Here is a 27,936-nt window from a genome sequence, read left to right on the forward strand (position 1 = left end):
ATTCGTTGCGCGCCCGCTTCGCTTTAAAGACGTTCGCAATCCGCTAGTATGATAACGCCCTTCGCTGTCTGTCTGTCACCATACCCATGCATCTCGTGTACCTGCAGTGTTAAACAGTAGAAAATCACAGATGATATTTCTATTGCCGCTATAACAGCAAATACTTAAAAAAACAGAATAAAATAAATATTTAAGCAGGCTCCCATACAACAAACGCACTTTTTCGTCGTTTTTATAGATAATGGTACGGAACCATTCGTGCGCTAGTGTAATTCGCACTTTGTCGATTTTTTTATTTATATTTTATCACAGCCCTGATACTCATTACATTGTAAAAGTCATGCAACATTTCTTTACTTACATCACTATTGTAATAAAATACTATTTCCAGATATTGCTTATCATAACAAGGTGTAATCTATAGGTGCAGAAATTGTTATGATAAGGCTCTAAGAATAAATAGAACCAGGTTTCCGCAATGATTATACAGGTGGAATATTAGGTACATATTAAAAGAGACACAAAGTTAACGTTTTGTATAAATTATCAGATCTACATGCCCTATAAGGTATCTCGTATAATCCATTATTGAAATATTTTAAAGCCTTGATTTATCCACATTTTAAATAAGTAAACTTGTTGACATTTAATTATCTTGTTATAACAATTTTTCAGTGTGTAATATTCGCTTTGCATACGCTAACAATAAGTTAGATCAGTCAAGGAGACGGAAATCAATTGTTCATTGTTTTTAAGTTAAACGTCTGGCTACACTGACAAACTTGACTCTTAATTAGGATTCTGTTATTTCTTTGTAGTTACCGAAATTGTAGCAGACAACATTTTACAAATTCTAACTAAACTAACAATTCATTGCTTTCATTTTTCTTAATATGACCTAAGCTATTAAGAGTGTTGGGTAAATCTTACATGCTTACTGATGTAGATAAAACCCAGTTCAATAATGATAGATCACAGAGGTAATGATATTATCTTGATAAATAGGGAAGTGTACAGTGAAACTTGAAAATTGTTGCGTTTTTATCGATTATAATGCTGACGAAGTCAAAGGAAATATGCATTCATTTACCTACAAGTAGCGCCATCTGTGTTATTACTTTAAACAAGCATATGGTAACCATGCGCACGCGCAGCGTTGGCTTTGTGTTCACAATCCGACTCAGTTTTCCTCAATGATGTATCGGCTTTTCGCTAGATGGCGTTAAAGGTTTTAAAAACTAAGATTTGCTCAACATATTTACTCTTTAGATTTTTATTAATTTGACCAAATAATCTGTTTTAGTTAAATTAAATTATCTTTAAGTTTTTCAAATAAATATTCATAGGTACAAGACAGTCATACACTTTACTTTTTCCGCATCAATAAATGTGAAGCACAGGACTCAACAAATAAACCGATAAGTTTGATAAGCACTCCTCGTGTATTACAATGCTATTACTTCAAATAAATCTTATCAATCATACCAGGCGCAGTTTAACGCCGTCTGTAGTCCTATAGAATATTTCATAACTTTCCCTTCGATGGTTTGTCTTTATCCCAGCCTACCCTCGATTTGTCTTATATTCGATTGTGTGTGAAGTGTCACTAGGATTAGGTGCGTTTTTCGTATAGTGCAAATGTGGATATGGCATACAATGTTTCATGTTAGAAGTTTTCGGACTAGTATTGTGTTTTGTGTGAAACTATGTCTTGGCGCAATGTGCCTGGCCCTTCCACACCGGTGGCCGAGCGGCAACCGCTCATGTTGGCCCTGCGAATACCGAGGAGCTACGGAAGTCTCTTCCCATATTACAAGTTCGTGAGGGACACAGCAAATGAAACGTTTTACAGCGAGGTACCTGCTCATGTCATTTACACATCAAATTATTGCCGTTTACAATCTATAGAAAATCTGTAAAACTCACCCCCCTTACCTATATAAGCATACGCATACGGTGCTGGTTATATTTCAAACGATGTTTTAACCTAAGTTTTAATTCACAAGACACAACACAAGGCTTAAACTGCCAACCGATCAGTCTTTTTAGGAAAATTATGAATTACTTTTACGTAACTCCAAGGTTTGCCTGCTTCATTCTGTTACGGTGAAGGAATTTCGTATAAGTATCTTCTTATAATAATACAAGACTAAAACGAAGTATGTCGTTGTCAACGAAACTTTGTTTATTTTCATTGGAACTCGGTGGATTTCGTTTCGCAGTTATGAATCGTCTGGCCCAATTCCATGACCTTACGCTTCATTCCACATGATATATCGAACCATATTATATGACAGAAGCACCTAAATTCGGGAATAAATGCATGACTACATTCGACAATAATGTGTCAATTCGATAAATGAGTTTTGCAAATAAGCAGGAATGTGCCGAATACTTTAAAATCTAAAAAGTATAAGCGGACATAAAATATTCCATAGATTGTTTATTTATGTTTTGTATTCTTCATTTTGTCTCAGGTTAAAGGCAAGATAACATTCTTTGAAGGCTATGAAAAGTTAATTGCCTCTTTATTCAATCCAAATTCCCTTAGAATCTCTAATAAATTTCAACTTCTCTTTGACGGACTAAAAATGTAATAAATGAGAAAATATTTGTGTTTGTTTAGGAATTCTTGCGAAATGAAGCGGTCGACAGTGACGTCCAAGTATAAAAAACCCATGGCGAAATATATACTGTATTAGTATATAAATTAATTTAATATGTGTTTCCTCTTATGTTCCGACTAAGTATTTATCAATACATAACAAATACGCAATATGTCTCTAGATTAGTCTAGATGTTAACCATCGGCAAAACCCACATATAAATGTTGACTTAGTTTTTTCTTAGAAAAAGGTAATAGATTACGTTAGTGGTTATATCGACCTTTCAACCACACTTCGTCATAAGTGAAACACGAAAACGACCAGTGACTCTACTTAGCATAATAAATTGCGTGCTAGCTTTTACTTTTCCGTCATTAGCGTAAGCTGACTGTAATGAACTTGCGTTATTTTGTGGAAACTGGTCAATCCATGTTTGTCACAAACTACAATCAATATCCTTCCTTCGAAGTTTGAATTAGCTTACTCATTTCTTAGTCATTAAATTATCAAAAAGCTCTACAGCTATTAAATACAAATATTGTAGATGAAAAATATACTTTTTATTAAATAGACATAATAGGTCTGCCTAGTCTGAAGCACAAGAAACATCGTTAAGATATAGCGTTTTTATTCTAACCTCGTTTATCATACTCAAGAGCTGTCACTTGAATTATCATCGCTAATTGAATCGGTAGCTTCCTCGAGTTATATGCATTAAAATAATTATTTTCTCGAGTGACTTTAATAGTACTTTACGACTTAATTTGTTGCATGATAATTTCAGACACATTGTGTAGGTGTTAGTATATTCGCTTTTACACAAGGATTTCTTAAACATATAACTGTTATCAATACGTTACTCGTTATCGATAATCTCTAGTATTATCCATGTTAATAAGCGTAGTAGAATTAAATACTAACTACGTTTTTAAGATATCTTGCTAAGGTTAATGAAACTGCACAGATGTAGAGCTTATTTGTAACTAATTTCAAAAAATTTTATATGCTAAACACGAAGAAGAAAGTAAAAAATACTATGTTCAGGTTTTTAAAGATCCAGCGAAGTAACTGTACGTTCATTCGGTTAGAGGTTAAAATAAACGATAGACAGGTTCAATTCCATGTTTTATCAGAATTGGTACCAAAACTATATCTCAAAAATATATCATAAGCTATTTTTACTCGTATGAATATTGTTATATTCTCATATAATGTAAGGTACCCGCGGGTATTAAGGCCTAGCTAAGGGAGATTTGTAATAAAATGAAGAATATCCAATATAATCAACCAGTTTTTATAATAATCAGTCATGTACTTATATTACTACCGAGTTTAAACAAAAAATAGCTTCTAAAGCTTAAAACTAAAACATTATATCACTTTTAAAAAAACGCTGTCTTTAGGCCTTATTATAATAGGGTAGGGTAAAAAGGCCTATACTATAAACTATTCAAAAATCAACTTAAACTAAGTAAATTAGTATTCTTGACATCAATAATCATTAACATAAGGCAATAGAAAGCATAGTAGTCTTAATAAATTAAAAAAATGTCCTTATTCGCATCCATCAGGACATTGAAAATCATCAGTATATTCTGCAGTCAAACCGACACATTCTTCGTGGTACCACTTAGAGCATCGCGAACATTACTTCATAGCATCATCCATTCTATCTTATTTGCAAGCATGACAGTACCGATCATTTTTTTTTTGTGATTTATTTTTGTCAGATCGCCTTCTAACCACAATGCTCGTTTGGGAGGCATCGTGACTGTAAGCACTAAAAACAATAATATATAAATTGAAAATATAAACTACGTATATACTACCACTAAAAAACATTTTAAAAACACGCCCCTACTTATATAGCAGTTAAAAAAATAGGAGTATAATAAGGCCTATTGTAAAATTTTATAGGCCTTAATATCCGCCAACCACCTATTTACAGAAAAGAATAATAATATAATTTTTATAACCACAAGTCTCTTAAAACGGTAATTTACGGACAAGCATACATTAATTAATAAGCGGACAGTCAATACAGGTTTGTAAATATGATATTTTCTAAACAACTTACGTTTTACTAGAGTCAATTTTTATAATTCGTGCTGCTGAACCGCACTTCTGAATGATTTCGACGATATTTGCGGGAGGAGAAGTGCTAGAGTGCGTTCGCCACTTTGCAGCGACTTGTATACGCTCTGAGCTTGTGTGACAGTAATCTTGATCGTCAACTACTGTATTTCGTACGTTTTTTGTGATTTAGGCCTTATTACCCGACAGGCCTTAATACCCGCAGGTACCTTAATCATAATTTGTAGAAAAATATATTTTCCCACGACTTGAATCCTTAAATAAAATGTTATGTTGTTAATTCATACTTATCGCAGTTTGGAATCGTAATATGTCTGCACTGCTTAAAGAATAAAGATGACACGTTTAATTATAAATAATGTTAGTACTCATTTACTTCTATAAATACACCTTGTTTGTTACCTAACAAAAAAGTAGCTTAGCGTTCAAGCTTGCTGTTTCTAAGAAAACTTGGAATGCTTGTTTTATTTTGTGATTAGTGCGAAGCTGCATTGCGTCCAGTCTTCTTATTTTGTTAGGCTAACGAACCTTTATGACTGACCCCTGTGTTTCCTTATGTAGCTTTGTGGCCATTGGCTCTATTCCCTCCCCGGCAAGTAGAGCTCGCGAGTTATCTTTGTTTAAACAAGTATGTGTATTTTTAGTTTGTAAACCAAACACTTGGTTCAAGTCGATAATATCTGTTTGTCCGGAGGCGCGGTGTCCTAGGTCATTTCTTTGCAACGATATGCGTTATCTGAACAAAAATCTTAATTCTATGAGTAATTTCTCCTGGAATCTTTGTAGCGATTTTGCAGAGTACAGTTTAGCAGCCTATTAACAGTAGGTCAGATTTGCCGTGTTATCAAATTTATGATACTTTTATCATTACTAACTATGTTATTAATATCCAGGTGAAGTGGTAACGGCCTAAAACATTGATATAGATAACTAAGTAATGATGAAGATAACGCGCCAGTAGTCTGAGTTTTATCGTTAGATGCAATTAGATGCATCAGTTAATGTCAATTATGTGTCCAGTTAGTCCATCAGGAAGTATTAAATGACTACCTGTTGAATTTCATAATTCTGTTTGTAGGTTTGCAACATTGTACCTATATAAAATTTTCTTCACGTGTAAAAATGTCTACTTAATTGTGACAAAATATTTTTATCTGTTAGTTTTACTCGTAAAATGAAAAGACCCAGATCACTGTAAAAGCTCATAATGTGTAGTTTAATGTTTTGTTGTGACGAAGAGAGTTTGCATGATAAGTATTACAGGCTTTACAAAAGAGATAAACTTTGGAGCCATTGAACTTGAAATGAACCAACATTTTAATGTTTCATAGAGAAATCTTATCCCGATTAATTATTTCGTCCATAAAATATTATATTACTGGTAAATGAGTTTTCTAAACATAATTGTGAGTTAACTAAGCGGGTGTAGAATTGAAGTGGTATTTCCAGTCGTAGTAGATATAATACTCAATAAGCCTTATATTTTCACTGCAGGGCATCTAGCTAAAAATAGAACGGCCCCGGCTCCTCCCACGGGAGTTACACAAGCGATAATAAAATGTATTCAGGGGGAGTGGAACTGAATAATGTAGGTAGAACATAGATTGTGAGCTTAATTAGAATCTGTATGTCTTTGATCAAAACACGGGTCAACAATATGTAGACCCGAATCTTGTGGTCTCCTAAAATTAATGAGTAACAAGAGTATCGTTCTATGTTTCAAAAAGACCTTCAACCTAATTATATTTAGTCTTGCAAGATCAATAAATATACTTATATCATAGAAATAGTGATGACAATTAGTTTTCAGTTAACCTTTTGTTCACGCACTCGGATATATCGTCGCGTCGTTGGCATCGGAACCACGTTCCCCATTGACAGATGCTGCACTGACAGATTGATGAAAACTCGATACTAAATATCGATCCGTTCTTTTCTATCAATTAATGGACAAGTCATTTCCTCATTAAAGTACACGCAGTTTCCAGTCATAGAGTGCGCTTAACTAAGCGGGTACAGTCCGTCCCAATTGGACAGCTATTGTAGTTTATTGTTATATTCTAAATCGAAGTACGTTTGTTAGGTAACATATTATTCATAGGTATTTTTAATTTCTACAATCCTTGTTAAAATATGCATAACATACTCATAAAGCATTGACTTTTTACTTTTCAATGTTACACGACGTTATAGTATACCTAGAAATTGATTTGTTTTTAATAAATATGGAAAATAGGTACCTAGGTGACAGTTTTCTAGTAAATTTGGCTTTTGACTACCGGCTATGCAGTATGCACATTGTGGTAAACGACATAATATAAATAAATGTATCTACACAGGTGCACTGTTACGTTTCATGTTTTTTACAGATGAGAATATTTAATATTTGCATTCAACTTCCTTACGTTGCAATTGCCTTGCTTAATGTATAATTATGTTTTTAAATGAACATGATCGCTAGTTATTACTTCTTCTTGTAACATAAATTCGCGGGCACTCGGCAACGTCTTTGTAAAGTTAAAGCTACCGAATGCACTAATTCACGTTATCGTGCTATATTTATGGCCATGTACAAATTATGCTGTAACATTTGTATTCTTCCTGTTATCAGATTAATCTCTTGTTTAGAGAATAAACGCCAGTGATCCAATATTAACTCATGCTTTCGCTAAACATTATGGTGTATAAGTATGCCCACCGGCTAGAGACCTTGCAGATTGTTTTGTGCTATGAACTACGACGATAACACGTATATTATCGCGATTAAGTTCTGAACAGCTATTAAAATTGTTAACATTAATATCTCGAGTAATTAATTTAATGTTCGTATTCGGAGATGTTTCGCGCTGCATCTTTCATTCGAGCTTACGGACAGGTATTGAATGTTTTTGTTCGTGTTATTTGATCATTTATCTTGTGTATGACTGGTGTGAGATAAAAAGCGAGTCGCGGTTCCGCTTGTACGGCGCTGGCGCAGTGATGGCGCTTGGCTGGAATCCTGTAACCCCGTTAATCTTTTTACTCTACTTAGGCCGCGGATCTTAACCTCGGTACACTATTCTTGTTTATTATACGTAATGCACGTCCGAGTAGATCCCGCAGACCGGTTATGATAAATCTGTAATAAGATCCGATATGTACACGTAGGTTGAGTTCAATTTTATTATTATGACGTGTCCAGGTGTGTTTTTCTTCCTCCTTATTACATAATAGCCTTTTAATTATTATATGTTATATTGTTAGTGTTTGCAATACTGAATATTTATTAAGTTCCACGTCGCAGAAATAAATGTTATTTAAGATTGGTCAAAACATCGATTATTTTGTACTTGTTGTAACGGTGATAATTTATCCTAATTTTCAACATAAAATAAAATGGTGCACAATTACGCTAAAATTTTACGCAAGCGAGAACAGACTACAATATATAAGCACTTAGGATATAAGTAATTTAACGATCTACAGTGACAGTGAGGAAAATTACTCTTTTTCAACCATTATATTTGAAATATGGTGGCTAAAATTTGGTTGTTATTGAGTATTTTTTGTGTAAATTACGTACATTAACAGCAAATGTACAATATGATAAAAATACCAAATAATGTAGCTATGCAATAAATACCTTACTTATGTAATAACTTATTTATTATTTTAAATTTAATCTCAGAAAATTTTATCAATAAAATTACCTATTATTGTTTCTCTGAAGTGAAATATTGTTCAATGTTATGGCGGTCATCAATTGAAACAAATACTAATCTATTTTCAATTTCATTAACATTTCTCGTAAAAAGTAAAATGTGGTGCATGTACCGGTACCTACCGGTTTAAGTGCACCAGTCATCAACTCTTACGGTTATATTTAGATAGCGAAACAAAAACAACGCGGCGGCTTCGCAGCTTATGCTTATGACTTGAGTTTACATGAAGAATGGTACACCGTACGGCATACACATAATGGGAATTTGTCGGCGGCGGGGAGAGCATCGAGTGCGCTGGTAGCCGGCTCTCGGAGAGTCGAACTCGAGGCGACATAGTCCGGTTAGACGTCGCGCAACCATGCTGCCCCCAGAGCGAGCCGCGCACCGCTCCGCATCCGCGATCTTCAAGCGCATCTCGTTGCGCTCCTACAGCACTTACTCACTTGTATGTATCGGTTATCGGTCGTATCGGCCTCAGTACATCCCAAAAAATATTCATTATTGTCATAAATCCGCCATAATTATTGCCCCAATAGAAAATATAGCAGGAACGTTCAAATTAAATTAAGACGAAAAAAATGTTTGTTATTTGTGCCCAGATGCGTAAAGTTACGATTTCGATTAGTAAAGTATTTGTGTTCGAGTGTTAAATATTTCTTAATATTAAACTTTGAAGTTTAACTTCATCAAAGTTTAACTTAACTTATTATTATGTTTAAAGGGTAGTAAGTATAAGCAATCCTAGTTTACCTAGTTGCCTATCATTATCATTGTTAATCAATAACCTAAAGTAGATTTTTTCCCTCTGGTTTTACTTGTTTCATGATCAAATTAATTAAACTGAATATATTTTTTTTACATAATTATTGTATATTTGTAAGCGCAATCAATTTAATGAATGTTAACCGAAGTGTCGATTACATTTTATATGGCGCAATGATTTAATTGTTAAGCACTTTAACCGATCAGTTTCTTAAAAAAACCTAGATATTATATCTAGCGTAACAGTTGTGATGGCCACACTGACAGACGCTTTCATTCATAGCCGCCCTCCGCCCGCCCAACTTCACGCCGCGGCGCGCTCTAAATAGTAACCGCCCAATACGAGACGTGTCACGATGCTCGTAGCGCGGCTCGATCACCACATTCACAAATCTCTCACAGGAGCCGTGCGGTTCGCGCGTCTTATTATGCAGAGGGACGCGGCGACATGTCCCTCCACCCGCAGCTTCCAGACCCTACAACTAGCGGTGATAATGAGTACGTTCATATACGAAGTCTCATTGCTAACATACACAAACCGAAAAATGTGGCGAGGCCACCCGCCACGCCACCCTTGGAGATGGTGCTGGAATCACCCTCATCTACGGACACTGAGAAAGATGCTTCAGGATCGGACAGATCGGAAACCATTTCGGCTGAAGAGGTGATACCACCGCAACGCGCGAAGAGCAACAGCATTGCGGGGTCCATGCTGGCGCCACCTTCAGCGCAGCAACACAAGCGTCGGAGGCCTTCTTTCCTGCACTTGCAGGTCGGCAACCACGAGCATGAAGGGCCACACACCGCGGGAGTGCACCTCAACGTGCCGCGGTTCACCGTCACCGCACCGCCTGGAGAACAGCGTCGCTTCAGCCACGGTTTTGCATTCCACGGTTTCGCACTACGAAGACATTCTAACACGGTCTGGCCTGTGATAACGAGTACATATGTTGTGATCAATTTCGTTACTAAACTACTTGAATTGGATTGATTTAATGCATCATCATATGCAACTGTGTGACTGTTTAGTGCGCTCTCTTAATTTTGCCAAATTGCATGCAAATACCTGCTAAAATAATGTGTGAAAATGAATGTCTGCATTAATTGACATTCTATAGCAGTGCTTGTTTGTGCATAACCATCTGTGGCACCGTACATAACTTTGCATAAAATTGAAAATGTAAACGTATAAAATGTTACTATTGTTGTTCAACATTTTTACTAATTAGCGTTACAACAGAAGTTTGGAATATTTTATATTTTTGTGGTGTGGAGACAAAGTTACTAAAGTACTATTTTCATATAAATATAAATATTTCGTTTTAACGATTTCAAATTAATCAAAAAACTAAGTATCATTTAAATAAATCCATTATTTTCATATTCATGCTAACTTAACATATTTATTTATTGAGTAAAGTTTTACCGTTAATCATAACGCGTTGATATTAATAAATTTTCATTGTCCCTTAGCTGCATACTTAAAAACTGGTGTAATATTATTGAAAACCCTAACATATAAAATAACGTGGTAAATGTGATAATAATGTTTACAATTGGTTTAAACTTTAATCCGCTTACTATCTGATCTTCTGTACTGACTTACTACGGGAAGTTATCTACGCTTTCAATGTAACCGTTTACATCTTGTATGTTATGACTTAGTAGAATTGCACACTTTAATCAAAAACAATAAACTATGTAAGCACAAGGTTTATTTATTATATTGGGCTACCTTGTGATATCACCCCGTTATCACTATATCTATAAATTGTGTTCATTATAAGTCGCGAACTGTGTCGAGCAAACGTTTACTCCTTATTGTGTATTTTACGCTGAACGTTGTTTTTCTAGTGTTATAATTTCTAAGATTATCAATTTCCTGAATATTTATTATCAAAACATTCAGTGCTCATTAACAACATAAATGTTACGCTTTAGTTTGCAACGTGAGCGAAGTGAGGTAGATGGTTTTTGCTTGCTATTAAGATTGCGCAGTTTTTTATGGTCCGTTTGGGAAAACATTATTGGTTTGAAGTCTGCCTGACATGACAACAATATAACTTGTTTTGACCTACTTGTCTTTGAATTGTTGTGTTCTGTGTTACTACTTGATCTGTGCAAATGCTGCCTATCCAAATGATGTTCGATTAATATAAGTGTCTAGTAGATATGGCCCCAAGATGCAACCGGTTCCTCCTGTCACTTTCTTTCTGCCGGTGAAAAAGATCTCATAGGAGCGAGTCTTAATTAACTACAGTGGGTTCCGTCCAGTTATTATCGACAAGTGTTTTCCTGTGGCAGAACATACTCGTACTTCTAACTGTTGGTTTCTAATTATACGTCTTCTACGTGCTTTTTCCACAATATAAGTTATTTATAATCAGTTCTGGGTCCTTTAGCTCTCGAAATTAATGAGCTTGTCAGGAGAGTTCATTTTTATTTCATTTTATTATAATAGGAACGACTTTGAAATATCGTCAGTATCGTGAGTGATATAAAAATATAAACTGACAACTAAAAGGTTCGGGTTACATTAAGCGGAATTCTAAAATATCCGGAATAAATCCGACAGAGAAATATGACGCATCTATTAGGATCTTAATGGAACCTTTGACATTAAACTCATTTATCAGACGTGTGTTACTTATGGTGTTGTGTTGTTACACAGAGCCTGCACCGCAGCGAGTCGATGGTGTCGCTGGCGTGCTTCAGGACGCTCTCGCAGCTGGTGAGCACCGACAGCCCTGGAGAACTGCAGCAGTATCTAGCCTCCAACAAGAATGTCAACATCGATGACAAAGATGAGGTAGGCTAGTCGAAATTCTGATTTTTTTGTTGATGTATGAAGGTTTGTTTGAGTGTTCCTTTGAGCGATGGCCTCGTTTTGTATGTAGACGCTAGTTAAAAGAAATAACAGCGAGAAAAAGTGAAATGAATAGTTTTAGCTGTACGATTCTTGGTTACCTTACTTTTTTAAATCATGAATTGAATTTGATCAAGACGAATGGTGAAGTCCCTCCAATTTTGGACCATGTATTAAATTTTCTTTTTCCAAGATCTTCTATTTTAATATTCGTCCTATCCAAAATTAGTAGTGACTAACGAGTGAAATTTTATTAATTTCTCCAATTTGTCCATATCTTCTAAATCGTTTATAAGCGTAGGCGATGTTTATGCCTGCATACCGACGCAATTAAGATTAATCTCCCATAAAGTATATTTTGAATATACTATTGACCACAGAATAAGGAAAATTGTATTATAATTCCTAAAACTTAAATGATCTTTTGTTTTTAATACTAACAAAATTAATATACTTTTGAAGGTTTTGGCGAACTTTGTACAAGTTTAGGTTACTCGGATAGTTTAACAATTACTTTTTTTTTATCGTTTCTTTTATAATTTTACTGTCATATTCACTATCGACTAGTTTACGCCTAAGGAATATTCCGAAATGATCTAAACTTATAAGAAATTTCTATGTTTGGAATTGTTTGTTTTTTTAATAACCATTAGTAAGGAGCACTACTGGTCTACCTATCTTATCACTAAATTAAAGTGCCGGGACTATGATTCACCCAGTGGCCTTTGGAAAATATTTTTAAAAGATATAATACGTTCTTGGAAGTAGGTATAGACTCACTAGTTTATTACACACAAGAAAATATTGTTAACACTTAAATCAGATTGATATTCACCTTGATTGCGTATCTTTATCGTACATATTTAATCGTTTCTCAGGACATGTAAACAAACACCGGCTAATCATAGAAATAAACAAAGAGGAAGTGTTCTCCACCTGTTTGACTTCAATCCCCCGATTGTTACGCAACATCACCCGATTATTAAAAGGGGTGATCTATTCACAATTAATCACGTGATGTTATGACTATTTCTATGCATACTTGTAACAATCACTGAACATTGTAAACAACCCGGTAGGAAGACCTGATAATTTTAGACTTCACACTCATGCATACGTCTGCCAACCGTACGGCTTTCCTCACAATTTTTCCAGTTACGTATATTCAAATTTCCAGAGACATCGCAGGTTATCTTTTTGCGTAAATTTTAAGACATCTCTTGTTAATTGAAGACGATAATTAAAGAGTCGTTACTGGAACCCCATTGGTCATACTACGTGTCCCGTACGAACTTAGGGCCAGTACCACACGCGTTGTATGGAAGTAACATGAATCATGTTTTAATACTTATGTTTTTTTTGCAATTAGAATGGCACGACAGCACTCATGTTGGCGTCAGAGACCGGTCGTGCGGCGGCGGCTCGGCTTCTCCTGGCGTCCGGCGCCGACGCTAACGCCGCGGATGCCGACGGATGGACCCCGCTGGCATTCGCGGCACGAGGCGGCCACCTCTCCATTGCCAAAGATTTACTAGATGCTGGTGCAAAAGTAGACTCTAGGGACTGCGTAAGTATATCTTCAATAACTCAATAACATCTAATATTCCACCTTTAGTCTACTAAGAATCCTTATCTTTCTTAGTTTGTGCGTAGAATGATAAAATCAACTGGAACAACATAATGAATAGGTATCATATTTAAAGTTTATTACGGGTACTGTACTATCTTGTAATGTTTGTTACGATATGATGCCGAAAATAATTTTATTTTATCATTAGCTCAAGAAAATACAATATATTTGATCAGTTACTGTTACGTTTAAAGAATGGAGAGTGCGTCCTGCCTTCTATTACATTGCCGGTTAATGAAAGTTCGAATTAAAGATTAAAGAAACTCTCAGAACAATATATTATGAAAGATCAGAGGATGCCATAATTAAAATGAAATATTGTCAGATAAAAGCTTAGTTAATTTCGATAACGAACTATTTGCGGCATCCACGTTGAACAAATGTTTACTTAGTTTAATAGCGTCTGCGTTGTGACAGCTTTTTAAACGTCATGGCACATGTTCAAAATGATTCATTTAATGTAGACACAAAGCCTAGTGCAATTTATTATTAAAATGTCTTTTTGTCTGGTGTCTTGATTTGCGTCATCGATCTGAATTTTGATAATCGTTAATTACCGTCTGGAATGAAAATCATTTTTGTATGAAAAGTATTTTTACACGTCTTATGATTTATGTGATGTAGAAAATGATTTTAAGTCATGTGGTGAGAGATGTATTTATAATTTTAACTTTTTTTAGAACGCATTGTTGCACATGCACAATATGTAACCTAAATATTTATAATAGAGCAATGACCAAAATGTATTCTGGACTGTGTACTCAAAATTAGTATATTTATACTTGACGTGGATCTCTGCCAAGATGTCACTGACATCCAAGCACATTCTAAAATCTGGCTAAAATATAATGTGTTCGTTCAGCCAGAACCAATCTTTCATAAACAATTTGAAGGCACGTTTTTTCTTTACTCTTAATTCCAAAACATTTACACGATTATTGATGAAAACCAAAAAATGCGTTTACCATTTCTTATAACAATTTACAGTAGTTGCTGAAACAATAATGCTTAATGTGATCAATTAGTATCAGTTCACAAGACATTGTTTGAATTATCTGTAATCTTAATTTTCTGTGTTTGCGGGAGCCGCGAACGTAACCGTATTTTTTAAACTCTTTTGACAAGTTGATTGTTATTCCTTTAAAGATTTGTGGGGTGACAATATAAATGGTTTATTATAGATATTTTGGTGAATGTATTTAGGTAAAGGACAGACATGGAATTAGGTCACGATTCACGCAATTAGTAAATGTTTGTGTTTCTGTCTTCCACTGTTGACAGCTACTACGGAGACAGTAATATTGGAAATATGTGTCTATCAGTGGCGAAGGCTCCATATAACCCGATTCCTACCGGCTTTACCTTTGGAACACTCCTAAAAATGCATCACATAAATGGGTATTATTCTCAAAAAAAGATCGTTTATTTAAATTTAATTCTATATTTATTACGACATTCATCAATATTTTCAATACGACTAATTTAAAATAAATAAATGAATAAACGCCTGTTCTATTTGTCAAAGCAAAAGCATTGCATTGCATTACCGAAAATTGCCGTCAAACAACTCGACGGCGCGCGCAGGAATCGCGTAAAGGGAAAAAGATGTCGATGACGTCACGCGGACGTACTTTTCTATGGCGCGTTTTACCGGCGAGGTAACCCGGAATTCATCGGCTTATTGGGCGACTAGTAGGTACAACAGGCGCAGCGGCGCGAGCGGCGCGGCAACTAGCGAATGTGTGAGTGAGATGCAATGATATTTAATGAGAGGGAGACAATGAATGCAATTTTTGTGATGACATTTATGATTTTAGATTTAGTTTTGTTTTCATTTTGCGCGCCTATTTTAGGTTATTTTGGATTATTATGTTTATTATATTTGGATGAGTTAAATTGTGTTAAATTATCAATGAATGTTATTATTTAGTGTAAAATCGTGGTGTTTGTGTGAATGTACTGGTCGTAGGTATCTAACGTGTATTTGTAAGTATTACTTTCATTGTTGTTGTTTGTGTATTGCGATCATGGACAACAAGTAGGTAGAAGTAGAAGCAATAAATATTGTTAAATTAGTTATTAATCAGTAAATTAATGTTGTAGAGTGTAGACATTGTTTTCAAAATGCTCCTAGTGCCAACATGTACCTATCTACCAAAATAAATAATACAGAATGCAAAGGACATGATAAGTATTTTAAACATTCCCATAAGTTATTCTCTACGATATAACTTTATAAAGGAGATCGGCAGATTTCGTACAGCTTAAAATTTGTGTTGTTTCGTAACAGAATTTGTACCACTTATTAAGGGGACTAAGTCACTTATTTTTATTTGGGAGTATTATTTTTAGAAGTCCGGATTAATTAGAAAGTATTTGTTTATTTTAATAATAATTTTTGGTCTATGGCTTATATTTGTTGACAACTAAAGAAAAAGAAAATCTCATGAGACGTCACTTTTCGTCTGACGTCTACGCATCCGCCAATTTGCTGTTGTTAATTGTTTTGAATTGTGGTTTTGACAGCATCTGAGCAATTTAGCGAACTATCGGGGCTTCTAAAAATGGACATAACTTTTACCTCCCAACTTTTAAAAATATAATGTTGGCAACCAGGCAACATCACGTGAAGCTGCCGAAAAAGAAAAGGAAGAAAAAGCAAAAATGGCGGCTACTTTTGTTTTTTTTGAGTTCATTACGTCAACTTACGTTCGTGAATTGTACTGTTATTCTTAGTGTATATTTTACCTGATTATAATTATTTAATGTAACATGTGCTTAATTTGAAAGGCTCCAATCGTTAGGACAGTATATTAATTTAACATCAGAAGTGACATATAGTATTTTCCCAGCCTACAATGGGTAAGCGAAGTAGGTACCTAAACATAAGCGCAAAGTAAAACGCGGTAGATTCACGTCGAGTAACTTAGTAGCAGCTCAAGCACGAGTACGAGTGATTTGAAAACGCCATCAAGGTCGTCGCGATCTCGGAAAAGGGTAAAGTGTAAACTTACACCCTAGAACTGTGAGTACAAATCTGATTACCCTTCATAATAGGATACCCGAATTTGATCCTTTGAAGGACAATATGGTTTCATGGCTTAATGTAGTTGATTCCTAGCGTCGACTTTTAAATGGTCCGACCGTTTTATAAGTCAAGGGCTCAAGAAGCTCAAGGGGTCCATTTCAAATAACGAAATGCTTAGGAAATAATAGGTATCAATCAAATAGAAGATATGAGAGGAAGCGAGATATCAAATAAAAGATATAGAGGAGTGGCCGCTGCGGAAGATATCAAGCCATGGATCAACATTAATATTTGGTCTATTTAACAAAAATAATGTTAGCAGTAAGTCGAGAATGTGTTGGCAAGGTAGAAATATACATAAATACAAATTATTTGTAAATTATTGATCAGAAATTTAATTTCAATGCATTGCAATACTTAATATTTGTGTGTGTCTGTGTGTGTGCTGTTCCGCCAGAGGTACCAACTGTGTTCATTATCCAGAGTAGGGGTAGTGTGCTGAAGCAGTTACTGCCTAAGATTTAAAGGAGTAAACTGGAGCAGGCACTACTTCGGACTAAAGGAGTGAATACTTGGTAAGAAGGGAATGTCTAAGTCTAAAGACAATTTTTAAGTTGGGCGGACCAGCGATCATTAGATATTGTAAAGTTGCCTAAGTCTAAAGGAACTTTATATGAAAACTATTGGTCGGAATAGTGGACCCAAAGTATAGATTTTTAATTGAACAATAATACAATATTTGCATACTCGTTTCAGATGTTTTGATTCATTGAGTAATTTGAATATATGGACGTGCCTGAGGACATGCACGATGCAGGAGGGCCGTGTTGGCAACCAGGCAACATCACGTGAAGCTGCCGAAAAAGAAAAGGAAGAAAAAGCAAAAATGGCGGCTACTTTTGTTTTTTTTGAGTTCATTACGTCAACTTACGTTCGTGAATTGTACTGTTATTCTTAGTTTAAGTATATTTTACCTGATTATAATTATTTAATGTAACATTTGCTTAATTTGAAAGGCTCCAATCGTTAGGACAGTATATTAATTTAACAATAAGAATTTTAAAATAAGCTTGTCTATCATATTAGCTACCAATTAAAACAAAAAGTAAACCTAAACATGACATTTTATAAGCTGTACGAATTCTTCATATAAACCTGCCGTTCGCCTTTATCAATGGCTTATCGGTACCTAGCTGTAGTGTTTTTATTATTTCTCCGATTCCTCATCAATAATTTCGTTCATAGGTACTTAGTTCTTACCTATTATGAAAGTAATTCGGTAGATCGGATCGCAATGCAACGATTTATTCTGTTTACGTATGGTTAGTGGTCGACCTAGTGTCAAATTTGTTCAAGCCGCCATCGCGTCGGTCACCCACCTATGGAATGACCGCACTAAGAGTTGCTTAACCTTAGCTTAAGCAGTTTTAGCTCCGGCTTGCCTTTTAACAAAACTCACCCTTCGCCACTGGTGTCTATATTATATATAAAATTGTAGTTATGATCGTTGACGATCTATTTGTAACGATAACATTCCACTACGAATAATTAATTTCTTGTTTATTTGTGGTGCAATCTTATTACCGCAAATATGTAGTTAATTATATTATACCGTAGTGAAAATGTTATGTAATTAAAAAAGTGTTGTCATTTAGAAATGTCCTATAGAAATCTTAAATTTATCGATACCTCTGAACTTAACTTCAGTTTACATATTAGGTACATAACTAATGCATAATCTGTATTCAAAGTTTTAAGTGCGATACTGAAGACACTATCACTCTGAATTTATGAAATTCTGGATTCCTATTTTACGGTTGAAGTTGCTCTCATAGTAACACAAAGAGCTGATAGAAATCGAAGTTTTTCGAAAAAGCCATCTGCTGACATTATTTTCGAAATTTCGATGAAGTCATGCTCTTAAAATTTACTTGAGCTCCTTGTCCCAAAAAGTTTATTGATATATGAGATGGTATAATAAAATCCCAAAATGCTCAATTCCATGCATATATCTCTTCATAAAGTGGAACCAAATTACTAAAGTTAAATGTGTATAAGTCCAAAACTCATTACGATTTAATCTATACAAGTTAGACCTTAAGATCAAGAGATAAGGGTGTTTATTAAATGAAAGTTATATACGTTTTATTACGTTATTTGTTGCAATTTTGAAAAGGAATCAGCATTTAAATTTTGGAAATTGTAGCTTGACAACTTTATAGGGTCATCGAAATATTGTTTCGACTTCATTTTTCCAATTATAAAAAATTATGTTTGTGTTGAAGCGGTTAAGTAAGGGTTAAATATTGAAAAGAAATGTGTGTTTTGTAGAACTTAGTTCAGTGCTCTTTCAATCAACTCTACCTACATGACTTTGAAGTGTTATTTACTGGCTCACGCGTAGGTTAGCAGGAAATATTTAACCCTTTACGCATACATTGTATTTACGATATAATTAACATTATTATGTTAAAAATCCCTTATTTATTAGTAAATATTTAAAACAAAACTCGAGATGCAATGATTTCTTTGTTGATATGGAGGAACTTAAATAGTTAATGATGAATAAATTAATTTATTTTTTCATTATACAGGGTGGTTGGTCACCGTTGCTGTGGGCTTCGTACAAGGGCCACGAGGACGTCGTCGCGTTACTTCTAGAGAAAGGAGCGGATGTACACGCACATGGCAACTACAACATCAAGTTAGTCTTATTTTACTTTTCTAGAAACCAGAAAGGAGTATATCCTAAAACTAAATGTTATTAATGTTTTCCTGACAAAAAATCTGGAATTTCAAAGTAATATTGAATTATTATCTTAAAGATAAAATGTTATATATCCAAAAATAAATCTCCACAATCCGACTGTTCATTGTCGAAAACTATTTTTGGTAGTTGAACCGCGGAAGACAATCCGTGACACTGCAAAGGACAGATTGACATATTTAGATTTTCTGGTTTAAGTACAGAACATTACAATGACATATTATTGTCATGTATAGCGCAGTAATACCGAACAACTGTTACGTTTAACATAATAATCATACGAGTATCTGTTTGCGGTCAGTTCCATGTCTAATTCACACAAAGTTATTGCATATTTTTCTTAACAATATGACTGAGATACCTCCTTGTTATTGGAATCCTTATTAAGGTCAACGATTCAAAATGTTCTTTACAAATGTAATTCTAATAACTCAACGAAAAAATAGGCATTTTAAGTGTTTTAGGTAGATACAATTTTTACAGAACACTGTTAATATATAGAACCTATGATTTAGAGAATTTATGGAGGTCTTTAGTATTGGAGTAAAACCAATCAGGAAGATAATTTATTTGTGTAATTCTTTTGTATTGTGATTTAAGCCATGTCAAAGGTCCTTCGAGTGGATTGAACGATTTGGATATTAGGTTAACCACTAACCGTACAATGGAATAGAATAGAATCTGAAAAAGAAATGAGAATGTGTGCGAATATTTCAGTTCGCTAGTATGGGCGGCGGGTCGCAAGCACAGCGGGGTGGTGCAGCGGCTGCTGGCGGCGGGCGCGCGCGCCAACTCGTGCGACAAGTACGCCACGTCGGCGCTGACGTGGGCGGCGCGCGCCGGCGACGTGCCCGCCTGCGCCGCGCTGCTGCGCGCCGGCGCCGACCCCAACACCGCCGGCATGTACTGCTGGACGCCGCTGCTGCAGGCCACGCACGGTAATACATGCCTCTACTCAATACAACTGTTTTGCTGAACCTTCTTCTTCTGTTGTTCAAGCCGCACGAAGGCCTTTGTCGTGGCTTAACGACTGTTATCTTAATTGACAACAGCCGGGACCGACTTATCACTATGCGGTCACCCATCTATGGAATGACCGCGGTAAGGGTCGCTTAACCTACAGATTGTTTACCGACCTTGAGCGTATCTGGCTATGAGCGCCTCTGTTTTGCTAAATGATACCATGACTAAATGTCACGTCCACTCAGGTTAATAAAAAGGCGCATGTAACGTCAGTCAACCTTATTTTCCTATCACTGAGGCAGTGAGGAAGAGCCAAACGTCACCAAAATCTCTTTCGTACTAAATCGCGGCATCTCGACTCCATACAAGAATATGAAACACACTTTATCAGAATTATATTCTGTACGCCTAATAATTCACTGTGAAACCTAATTCATTAGCTTCGGTGTTAGCCACTAGTCAGTAGATCGGAACCAATTGCAATAATTTAGATACCCATATACCCAACTAATCGTGTTAGCCATGATTATCATGATAATTCGGTAAACAAAATTGGTCGTGCTTCTTTTTTATAATAGACACGTGATTTTTTCCTTATTATAATGACCTATGTGTAATTTCGAATCATTACCGTATATGATAAAAAAAGCTTCCTTAATAAAAAAAAATACGTGCATTACATGGTTACACCTTTACCTTCAAACACTTTAAGTTCATAGTAATTGGTGAAATAGGAAGAAACGAAGACGATGTTTGTTATATCAGGCTTGCTACACACATATTCGGTTCGGCATTAATCCGCTTAGTCGCGGAAAAACCGAATATACATAATATGTAGATGAACCCGATTAGTACGATCCGAGCAAATGAGTCGTGTCGATTTTATTGTTGGATAAATATTGCCGAACCGAAGGTGCCGACCCGAATACGTGTGTAGTAAGCCTTAGGACTATGGGTTATTCTTTCGTTTTAAGGAAAAAAGATATCTGTCAATACTGAAGTCCAAATAACATAAAATTGTAAGTTTGGGGAAACTTAATATACTTGTTAATCTTCAGGTAATCACTTCGAGATAGTGCAAATGCTGTTGGAACACAAGCCGAACGTGAACGCGCTCGACAAGGACGGCTACACGGCGCTCGCCATCGCATGTAAAGAGGGATACTACGATATCGCTTTGGCACTTATTAACTCCGGCGCTTATATTAACGTTCAGGTAAATTTCATTCACATGTAGCACAATAACTTTAAAATTGAAGAAAAAATTACCTCATTTTTTTAACTTACTTTTTTACAAGGATGAATGTTATAAGCGGCAAACATTACCTTCTATTTTGTCATTCTTGTGTTCCTATTTAATGAATATTAATTTGTACTTAATTTTCTTTCTTTACATTTAATTCTGTCTTATTCTTTCTGCCTAACCAGTATGTGGCAACAACAGTAAGTTGCATTATGTGTATCTGTAGGCCGTTAGGGCTGCAATGGCCTAATAATGACGCACTGCACTAACCAAATAGAACTAGTTAAAACTAAATACCTTAAACCGTATATAAACTTTCACATTGTACCACAAAATCACAGACCAAAATACCTTTTACAATTCTGCCGTCAAAGTTAATTGTATTGTGAAGAGTATATCAATACAAATTATCGCGTGTCACTTGAGATACTAATAGGATTTTCGACAGAAAACACTATTCCATTGACCGAATACTATCTATATTATTATCTTAAACGATAGCTTGCTTACAATTTATATTCATATACTCTTCAAAAAAACCGTCAGCGATGAAAACGCAAAATGCATATAAAAGCACTAACGCTGCAATCGACCTAAACAGTACCAAAATATTTATGTTTTCTAACAATCTTAGGACCAGTCAAAGGACACTCCGCTCATCCACGCAGTGAAAGGCGGTCACAAGAATATCGTAGAAGCTCTACTGAAGAAACACGTGGACGTGGACCTCCCTGGCAAGGAGAAGAAGACCCCAGTGTACACAGCTGTCGAGAAAGGACATGTGGCCATACTGAAACTGTTGCTCGCTTCCAACCCTGATTTAGAACATAGTACTATTGTGAGTAGCTTTTTACTATTTAAATATGTATCTATGTAAAAGAAAGTGAATCACCGAAATGTATGTAAACGTCTAACTTTTGAACGACTGAACTAAATTTATTTGTGATGTTTTTAACTTTCGGGGCAAGATTTGAGTTTTAAGATTTATTTGTTCCTTATTTGTATAGTTTCAGATTCGTCTACATTTGAGTATTTTAACTAACTGTAACGGTTGTAATTAATTTGTATAATATCACAAATCAGACATTCAAGGTTGAACGGGATCATTTACTAGTGTTTTGTGTATAAATCTAAAGTAACATAAAATACCCTGGTTTTCCCAAGTATGCTTACTTAGGTCTTACGGTATGATTTCATGAAACTCATTTACCTCGTATTTCTGAAATTATTTGACCGAGTTGTGGTAATTGGATCAGCATTTAAGGCTTATTTATCTTTATATTTGTTTGGTAAAATTTGACGTCAAGGGAAATTTAAGGGAATTTTGGAATTATCGTTAGTTTGGTCATCAAGTACATGATATCACTTAACAACTCATTGTGCCTCACATACCTAGAAGTATAAACTTAATTGCAAGTTCATGATATCTGCTAATGAAATCAGCAAAAAGTGCAGGAAAACATTTATGTTTAGTCTTTTATAATGTAACATGAGAATGCGTAGGAAAATATCAATAAAATGAAAATCCCCAACGTTTATCGCGTATCATTCAATACGCACTGGGTGAGGCACATGCGGTTCCAAGTCACAATATATTTAATACCATAAATTTGAGGATAACTTTTGAGGCTAAAGGTTAAAACGCAACGTTTCTTACTAAAAGGGAAAGTTTATAAGTTTGTTAAGGGATAGTTTATAGTTAGTTTATAACCGTTCGCGAGGGGAACAGACGATATAAGTATGTACTATTTTAGACAGTGCGTTTGATGAAAATCTAGTATTCTACCTTTACTAGTAGGCTCGAATACAAGGTGACGTTAGTTTCACATGGAATAAACAAACCTCAGCATTTTTTATGTTTTCATTCATAAACATTACTAAACATAAGTACGTATTAAAAAGGAGACCTGCAATTTAGTTCCATTAATTAAGTTTATTATCCTCATTGATTTCGGAAACATGCAAAAAAGCGACTATTAATATGTATTCATCAACTTTTTTATTTAATAATATAATATATAATATATAATATATAATATATAATATATAATATATAATATATAATATATAATATATAATATATAATATATAATATATAATATATAATATTGATTATAATATAGTGATAGCCGAGTGGTTTAAGTTGGCACCTCCCACGCAAGTGGTCGCAGGTTCGAACCGAGGCAACACACCAATGACTTTTCGAAGTTATGTGTGTATTAGAAATAATTATCACTTGCTCTAACGGTGAAGGAAAACATCGTGAGGAAACCTTGCATGCCTAAAAATTTGTTTAATACATTTATTGAGGGCATGCAAAGTCCCCAACCCGCACTTGGCCAGCGTGGTGGACTCAAGGCCTAACCCCTCCCCCTCGTTTGGGAGGAGACCCTTGCCCTGCAGTGGGACACATATGGGTTATTAAAAAAAAAAAAAAAAATTGATTATAAAGCTGAAGAGTTTGTTTGTTTGTTTGTTTGTTTGTTTGTTTGTTTGAACGCGCTAATCTCAGGAACTACTGGTCCGATTTGAAAAATTCTTTCAATTTTAGATAGTCCATGTATCGAGGAAGGTTATAGGCTATATATCATTACGCTACGACCAATAGGAGCAGAGTAGCAGTGAAAAATGTTACAAAAACGGGGAAAATTATGATTCTCTTATGTGACGCAAGCGAAGTTGCGCGGGTCAGCTAGTTTAATAATATTGATGTTTTTTTTATCTCAGACTGGTGATACGCCGCTAATGCGTGCAGTACGGTCCCGCAATGCTGAAATGGTGCAACTGATGTTGGAGAGGAAGGCTAGAGTAAATGTAGCAGATAACAGAGGTGATACGGCGCTACATATTGCTATGAGAGCTCGATCTAAGGTAAGATACTTATTACTTTATCTCTACTTAATACGGAAGATGAAATAATAATACAATAGTGTGGTCACTCAAAATACATCGACACAACTTCAACTAGACATAACACTTTAACCATACCATATTTTTTTATTTATTAGTTACAAAAAAATCTCTTCTATTTCATTTTTAAAACACAAAGAGCATTTAGTTTTATTGTACTTGTACTAATAATAGGGGTAATAGGGAGTTATAAACAAGTTATTCGCTGATTCTGATTAAAGTTGTACTTTGAGTTACAGCACTATTGTATTATTAGTGCGAAAGTCTTTCTATTGAAGTTCGATTTTAAAATATTTTTTACAAAGATTACGATGTAAAAAATATTCAATAGACCTAAAATTCTCAACTGTTTTTCTTGAGTTAACGGCCTTGTTATGTTTTGTTCATTCAGCTTTGAACAAGTAGTAACATAAAATCTTAGTGTTAATGTTTGATCTATCAAAGTCAAAATTACTTCAATCCTTCGTCATATGAATTAAAGACCTTAAACATTTTGATTTTATCAAAGACAAATAAAAAAAGTACTACTTATACAAAACTAGTTTGTTACCATCTTGATATTAATTTTACGCAATAATGTGACGTACGAAACACGCGCGGTGTTTTGAAAAAACCCCGTTTCTGCCAATGAACCGAAACAAACTGATAATGAGAGACGTAATAGATACCATATACTGCAAAAAAAACTATAGCTAGTGTATGTGGCTATATTTTTTGTGAACAAAACGTGTAGGAACGTGTAGGTATCACGAGATGAATTAGGCCAGTACCGTTCAATTAAATGAATCACGTTGAAGCCCACTTGTTTCCCCAATTATTGCTAATAGACGCCTTTATAAAAAATACTGCTTTTTCATACGTTAACAGGAAAATGTCCGTTAATTGAAGAATATAATAAAATTCTCACGTGTCATCATTATCGATATTGTCTGCGATGTAAAAGATTAATCATCTAATAATCTCTCAATGATCGAATAATTTTGGCTTTGTAGTCCGTACACGATAGCAAGTCACAAAATTTCAACAACAATGATTTTCAAATGCATTTTAAGATATAAGTATAATTAAAATTGATAATTTATAAATAATGGGATGATTGAGATCTCGTGTTCCATTTTGCGATGACCGATATAGATACTAGCATGCATTTGTTAAGTTCGTTTACATTAAATTACTTTTATTAATGATTGGATTTTAAAAAATATATTGTAATACTTGTAATAACTGCTACCTGCACTTGTTTACTTTGACCTTTAAAATATACAAAGCATCATAACAATTAATGTTATGGCCTACCAAAAAAGTCCCCCGAAAGTATATCCATTTGGAAGTACGGTATTGGCAAAGATAACTAGTATTTGTTTCACTACATCTAAAAACTTCTATCTTTTCACAGCAAATAGTAGAAATACTCCTAAGGAATCCTAAGAACAGCCAGCTGCTATACAAACCGAACAAACTGAACGAGACGCCATACAACATAGACATGAGCTACAACAAGACGATCCTGGGCCAGATATTCGGCGCTCGCAAGCTGAACACGAACGAAGACAATGAGAACATGCTGGGATATGAACTGTATAGCGCGGCGCTGGCGGACATGCTGTCTGAACCGAGCTTGTCGGTACCTATTACTGTTGGCTTGTATGCTCGGTGGGGATCCGGAAAATCATTTTTGCTCAATAAACTTAAAGGTAAATAATACTAAATGCTACTCATTTTCAGCGGCACTGCGAAGGCTAAACTTGAGATCTTTAGGCAGTGAGTTCGAATTTCATCCACTGTAATACAGAGGTGAAAATAATAATATACAGAATATACCTAAGTCTGAAGAATTCACAGCGTTACTCTTAATGTGTAATCCATAATTATAATGCTCGTTAAAAAAATCTTATCTAATGTATTGTCAGCACGTGTAAGCTTTTATTTAGAATTTCGTATAGCACGCGTTTCTACGAGTGTACGCGCGTGTTCGTTGACGTATACGTCGCGTGATACGAGCTTCAAGAATACTACGAAATAATGTAAAACGTAGAGAAAATGTGCCCGGTGTAGAAACGCTCTTAATATATACGTTGTCATAATATACGGTGTTTGTTTACCAATTTATTGATTGACATATAATAACACACCTCCACTTGGCAGAGATCAACAAATTCCAATTTGTAACCACATGGGATAGTCTTGTTCTAATTAAATATGGCATATAAATGAGTCAATGTAAAGTTATGTCGCTTGAAACCGATTCAGAAATATGAGCATCAACAAATCTAGACACGTATTCTGAGAATGTCGTTAAATTCAGACGAAAGTGTGACTCAGTGTCGAAGAATATATTTATTATAGAATCGTATGAACCTTAGCTCGTCAATGAAGTGTGGCGTGATATCGTGGGCGTCGTTTTATTGCCACTACAATTATTGCCAGCATTAGTACAAAAATGTATCACGTGCCTACATAAAAAATACTACAATACAAATGCTCCGACAATATTCGAAGCCAATTGCTGTTTTTTTATTATTTTGAGCAGAGACTGTTGACCTTGGTTATTGGAAGTAATCTCTGGCCGTAAGTCAAAATTACACATGCTCATTAAGTATAACTTTTTGCTATACTGTCAAGAAAGAGAATACCCAGTATAAACATGTCACTCCGCCATTGCCCTGTTCTTTGAAAATCATCACATGAAAGGGCAAAAAGATGGATGTGTTTACTAAATATGAAGAAAACATGTTATTTTGACCCCTTTAGCATCGGATCGGTACAACATGTCACTACAATGATGTTGATGAATTTTATATAAAGCTAGGTTAGTAGCATTTTGTGCCGAAACAATCTTAAAACATGGTGTATACTGGTGTTTGTTTACAGAGGAGATGAAGAACTTCGCTCGTCAGTGGAGCGAGACGGGGTGGGCGTGGTCGTGGGCGGTGTCGTGGGGCGCGTGGCACGTGGCGCTGTCCGTGGCCGCGCTGGCCGCCGTCGCGGGCGCCCCGCCATATGTTGCGCTAGGACTGTGCTTCGCGCTCTTCGCTTCTATATACATCGCTTTGTATATACTCTGGTATACTGGCAATAGGTAAGTCGACACTAATATTACACTAACCTTGTGAGTGACGAATGTGATGCGAATGCAATGTGACGCGCGTCACGAGATATATCGACGAGTCTTTTCGTTAAAAATGAGCGCATCAACTAAATACACAGAGCAACTTAAAACAATTTTAATTGGTCACGCTTAAAGCAAATATTTGGTCTGTTTAAGAAAATCAAATAATACTGGTGGACTGTGTGTTGAAACACCGTGTTCTACTGAAAAATCCCATTATCTCATAATCTTGGTATCAAATTTTATGAGAATGTTTA

The 27,936-nt window shown here is 35.2% G+C and overlaps 1 protein-coding gene across 6 annotated transcripts in view; it reads left to right on the forward strand.

Annotated features, from left to right (window-relative positions):
• The first annotated feature begins 1,480 nt into the window (after positions 1–1,480).
• Arms (Ankyrin repeat-rich membrane spanning) overlaps positions 1,481–27,936 on the forward strand; it is a 39,345-nt gene continuing 12,889 nt past the window's right edge. The window contains exons 1-10 of one of the 6 annotated variants that reach the window (XM_076113560.1): positions 1,481–1,856; positions 11,835–11,972; positions 13,399–13,596; positions 19,282–19,391; positions 20,172–20,392; positions 21,476–21,633; positions 22,295–22,498; positions 24,388–24,531; positions 25,967–26,264; positions 27,442–27,649. In XM_076113560.1, the coding sequence (XP_075969675.1) occupies positions 1,707–1,856; positions 11,835–11,972; positions 13,399–13,596; positions 19,282–19,391; positions 20,172–20,392; positions 21,476–21,633; positions 22,295–22,498; positions 24,388–24,531; positions 25,967–26,264; positions 27,442–27,649 (1,829 nt within the window). In that variant the 5' untranslated portion in view covers positions 1,481–1,706. Of the gene's footprint in view, positions 1,857–7,433; positions 7,576–8,684; positions 8,847–9,389; positions 10,086–10,995; positions 11,127–11,834; positions 11,973–13,398; positions 13,597–19,281; positions 19,392–20,171; positions 20,393–21,475; positions 21,634–22,294; positions 22,499–24,387; positions 24,532–25,966; positions 26,265–27,441; positions 27,650–27,936 lie in introns of those variants that run through there. The other 5 variants (XM_076113563.1, XM_076113562.1, XM_076113558.1 and 2 more) reach the window with 5 other exon arrangements.

Source organism: Anticarsia gemmatalis, chromosome 4 (assembly GCF_050436995.1).
Source record: "Anticarsia gemmatalis isolate Benzon Research Colony breed Stoneville strain chromosome 4, ilAntGemm2 primary, whole genome shotgun sequence".
Lineage (NCBI taxonomy): Eukaryota > Metazoa > Arthropoda > Insecta > Lepidoptera > Erebidae > Anticarsia > Anticarsia gemmatalis.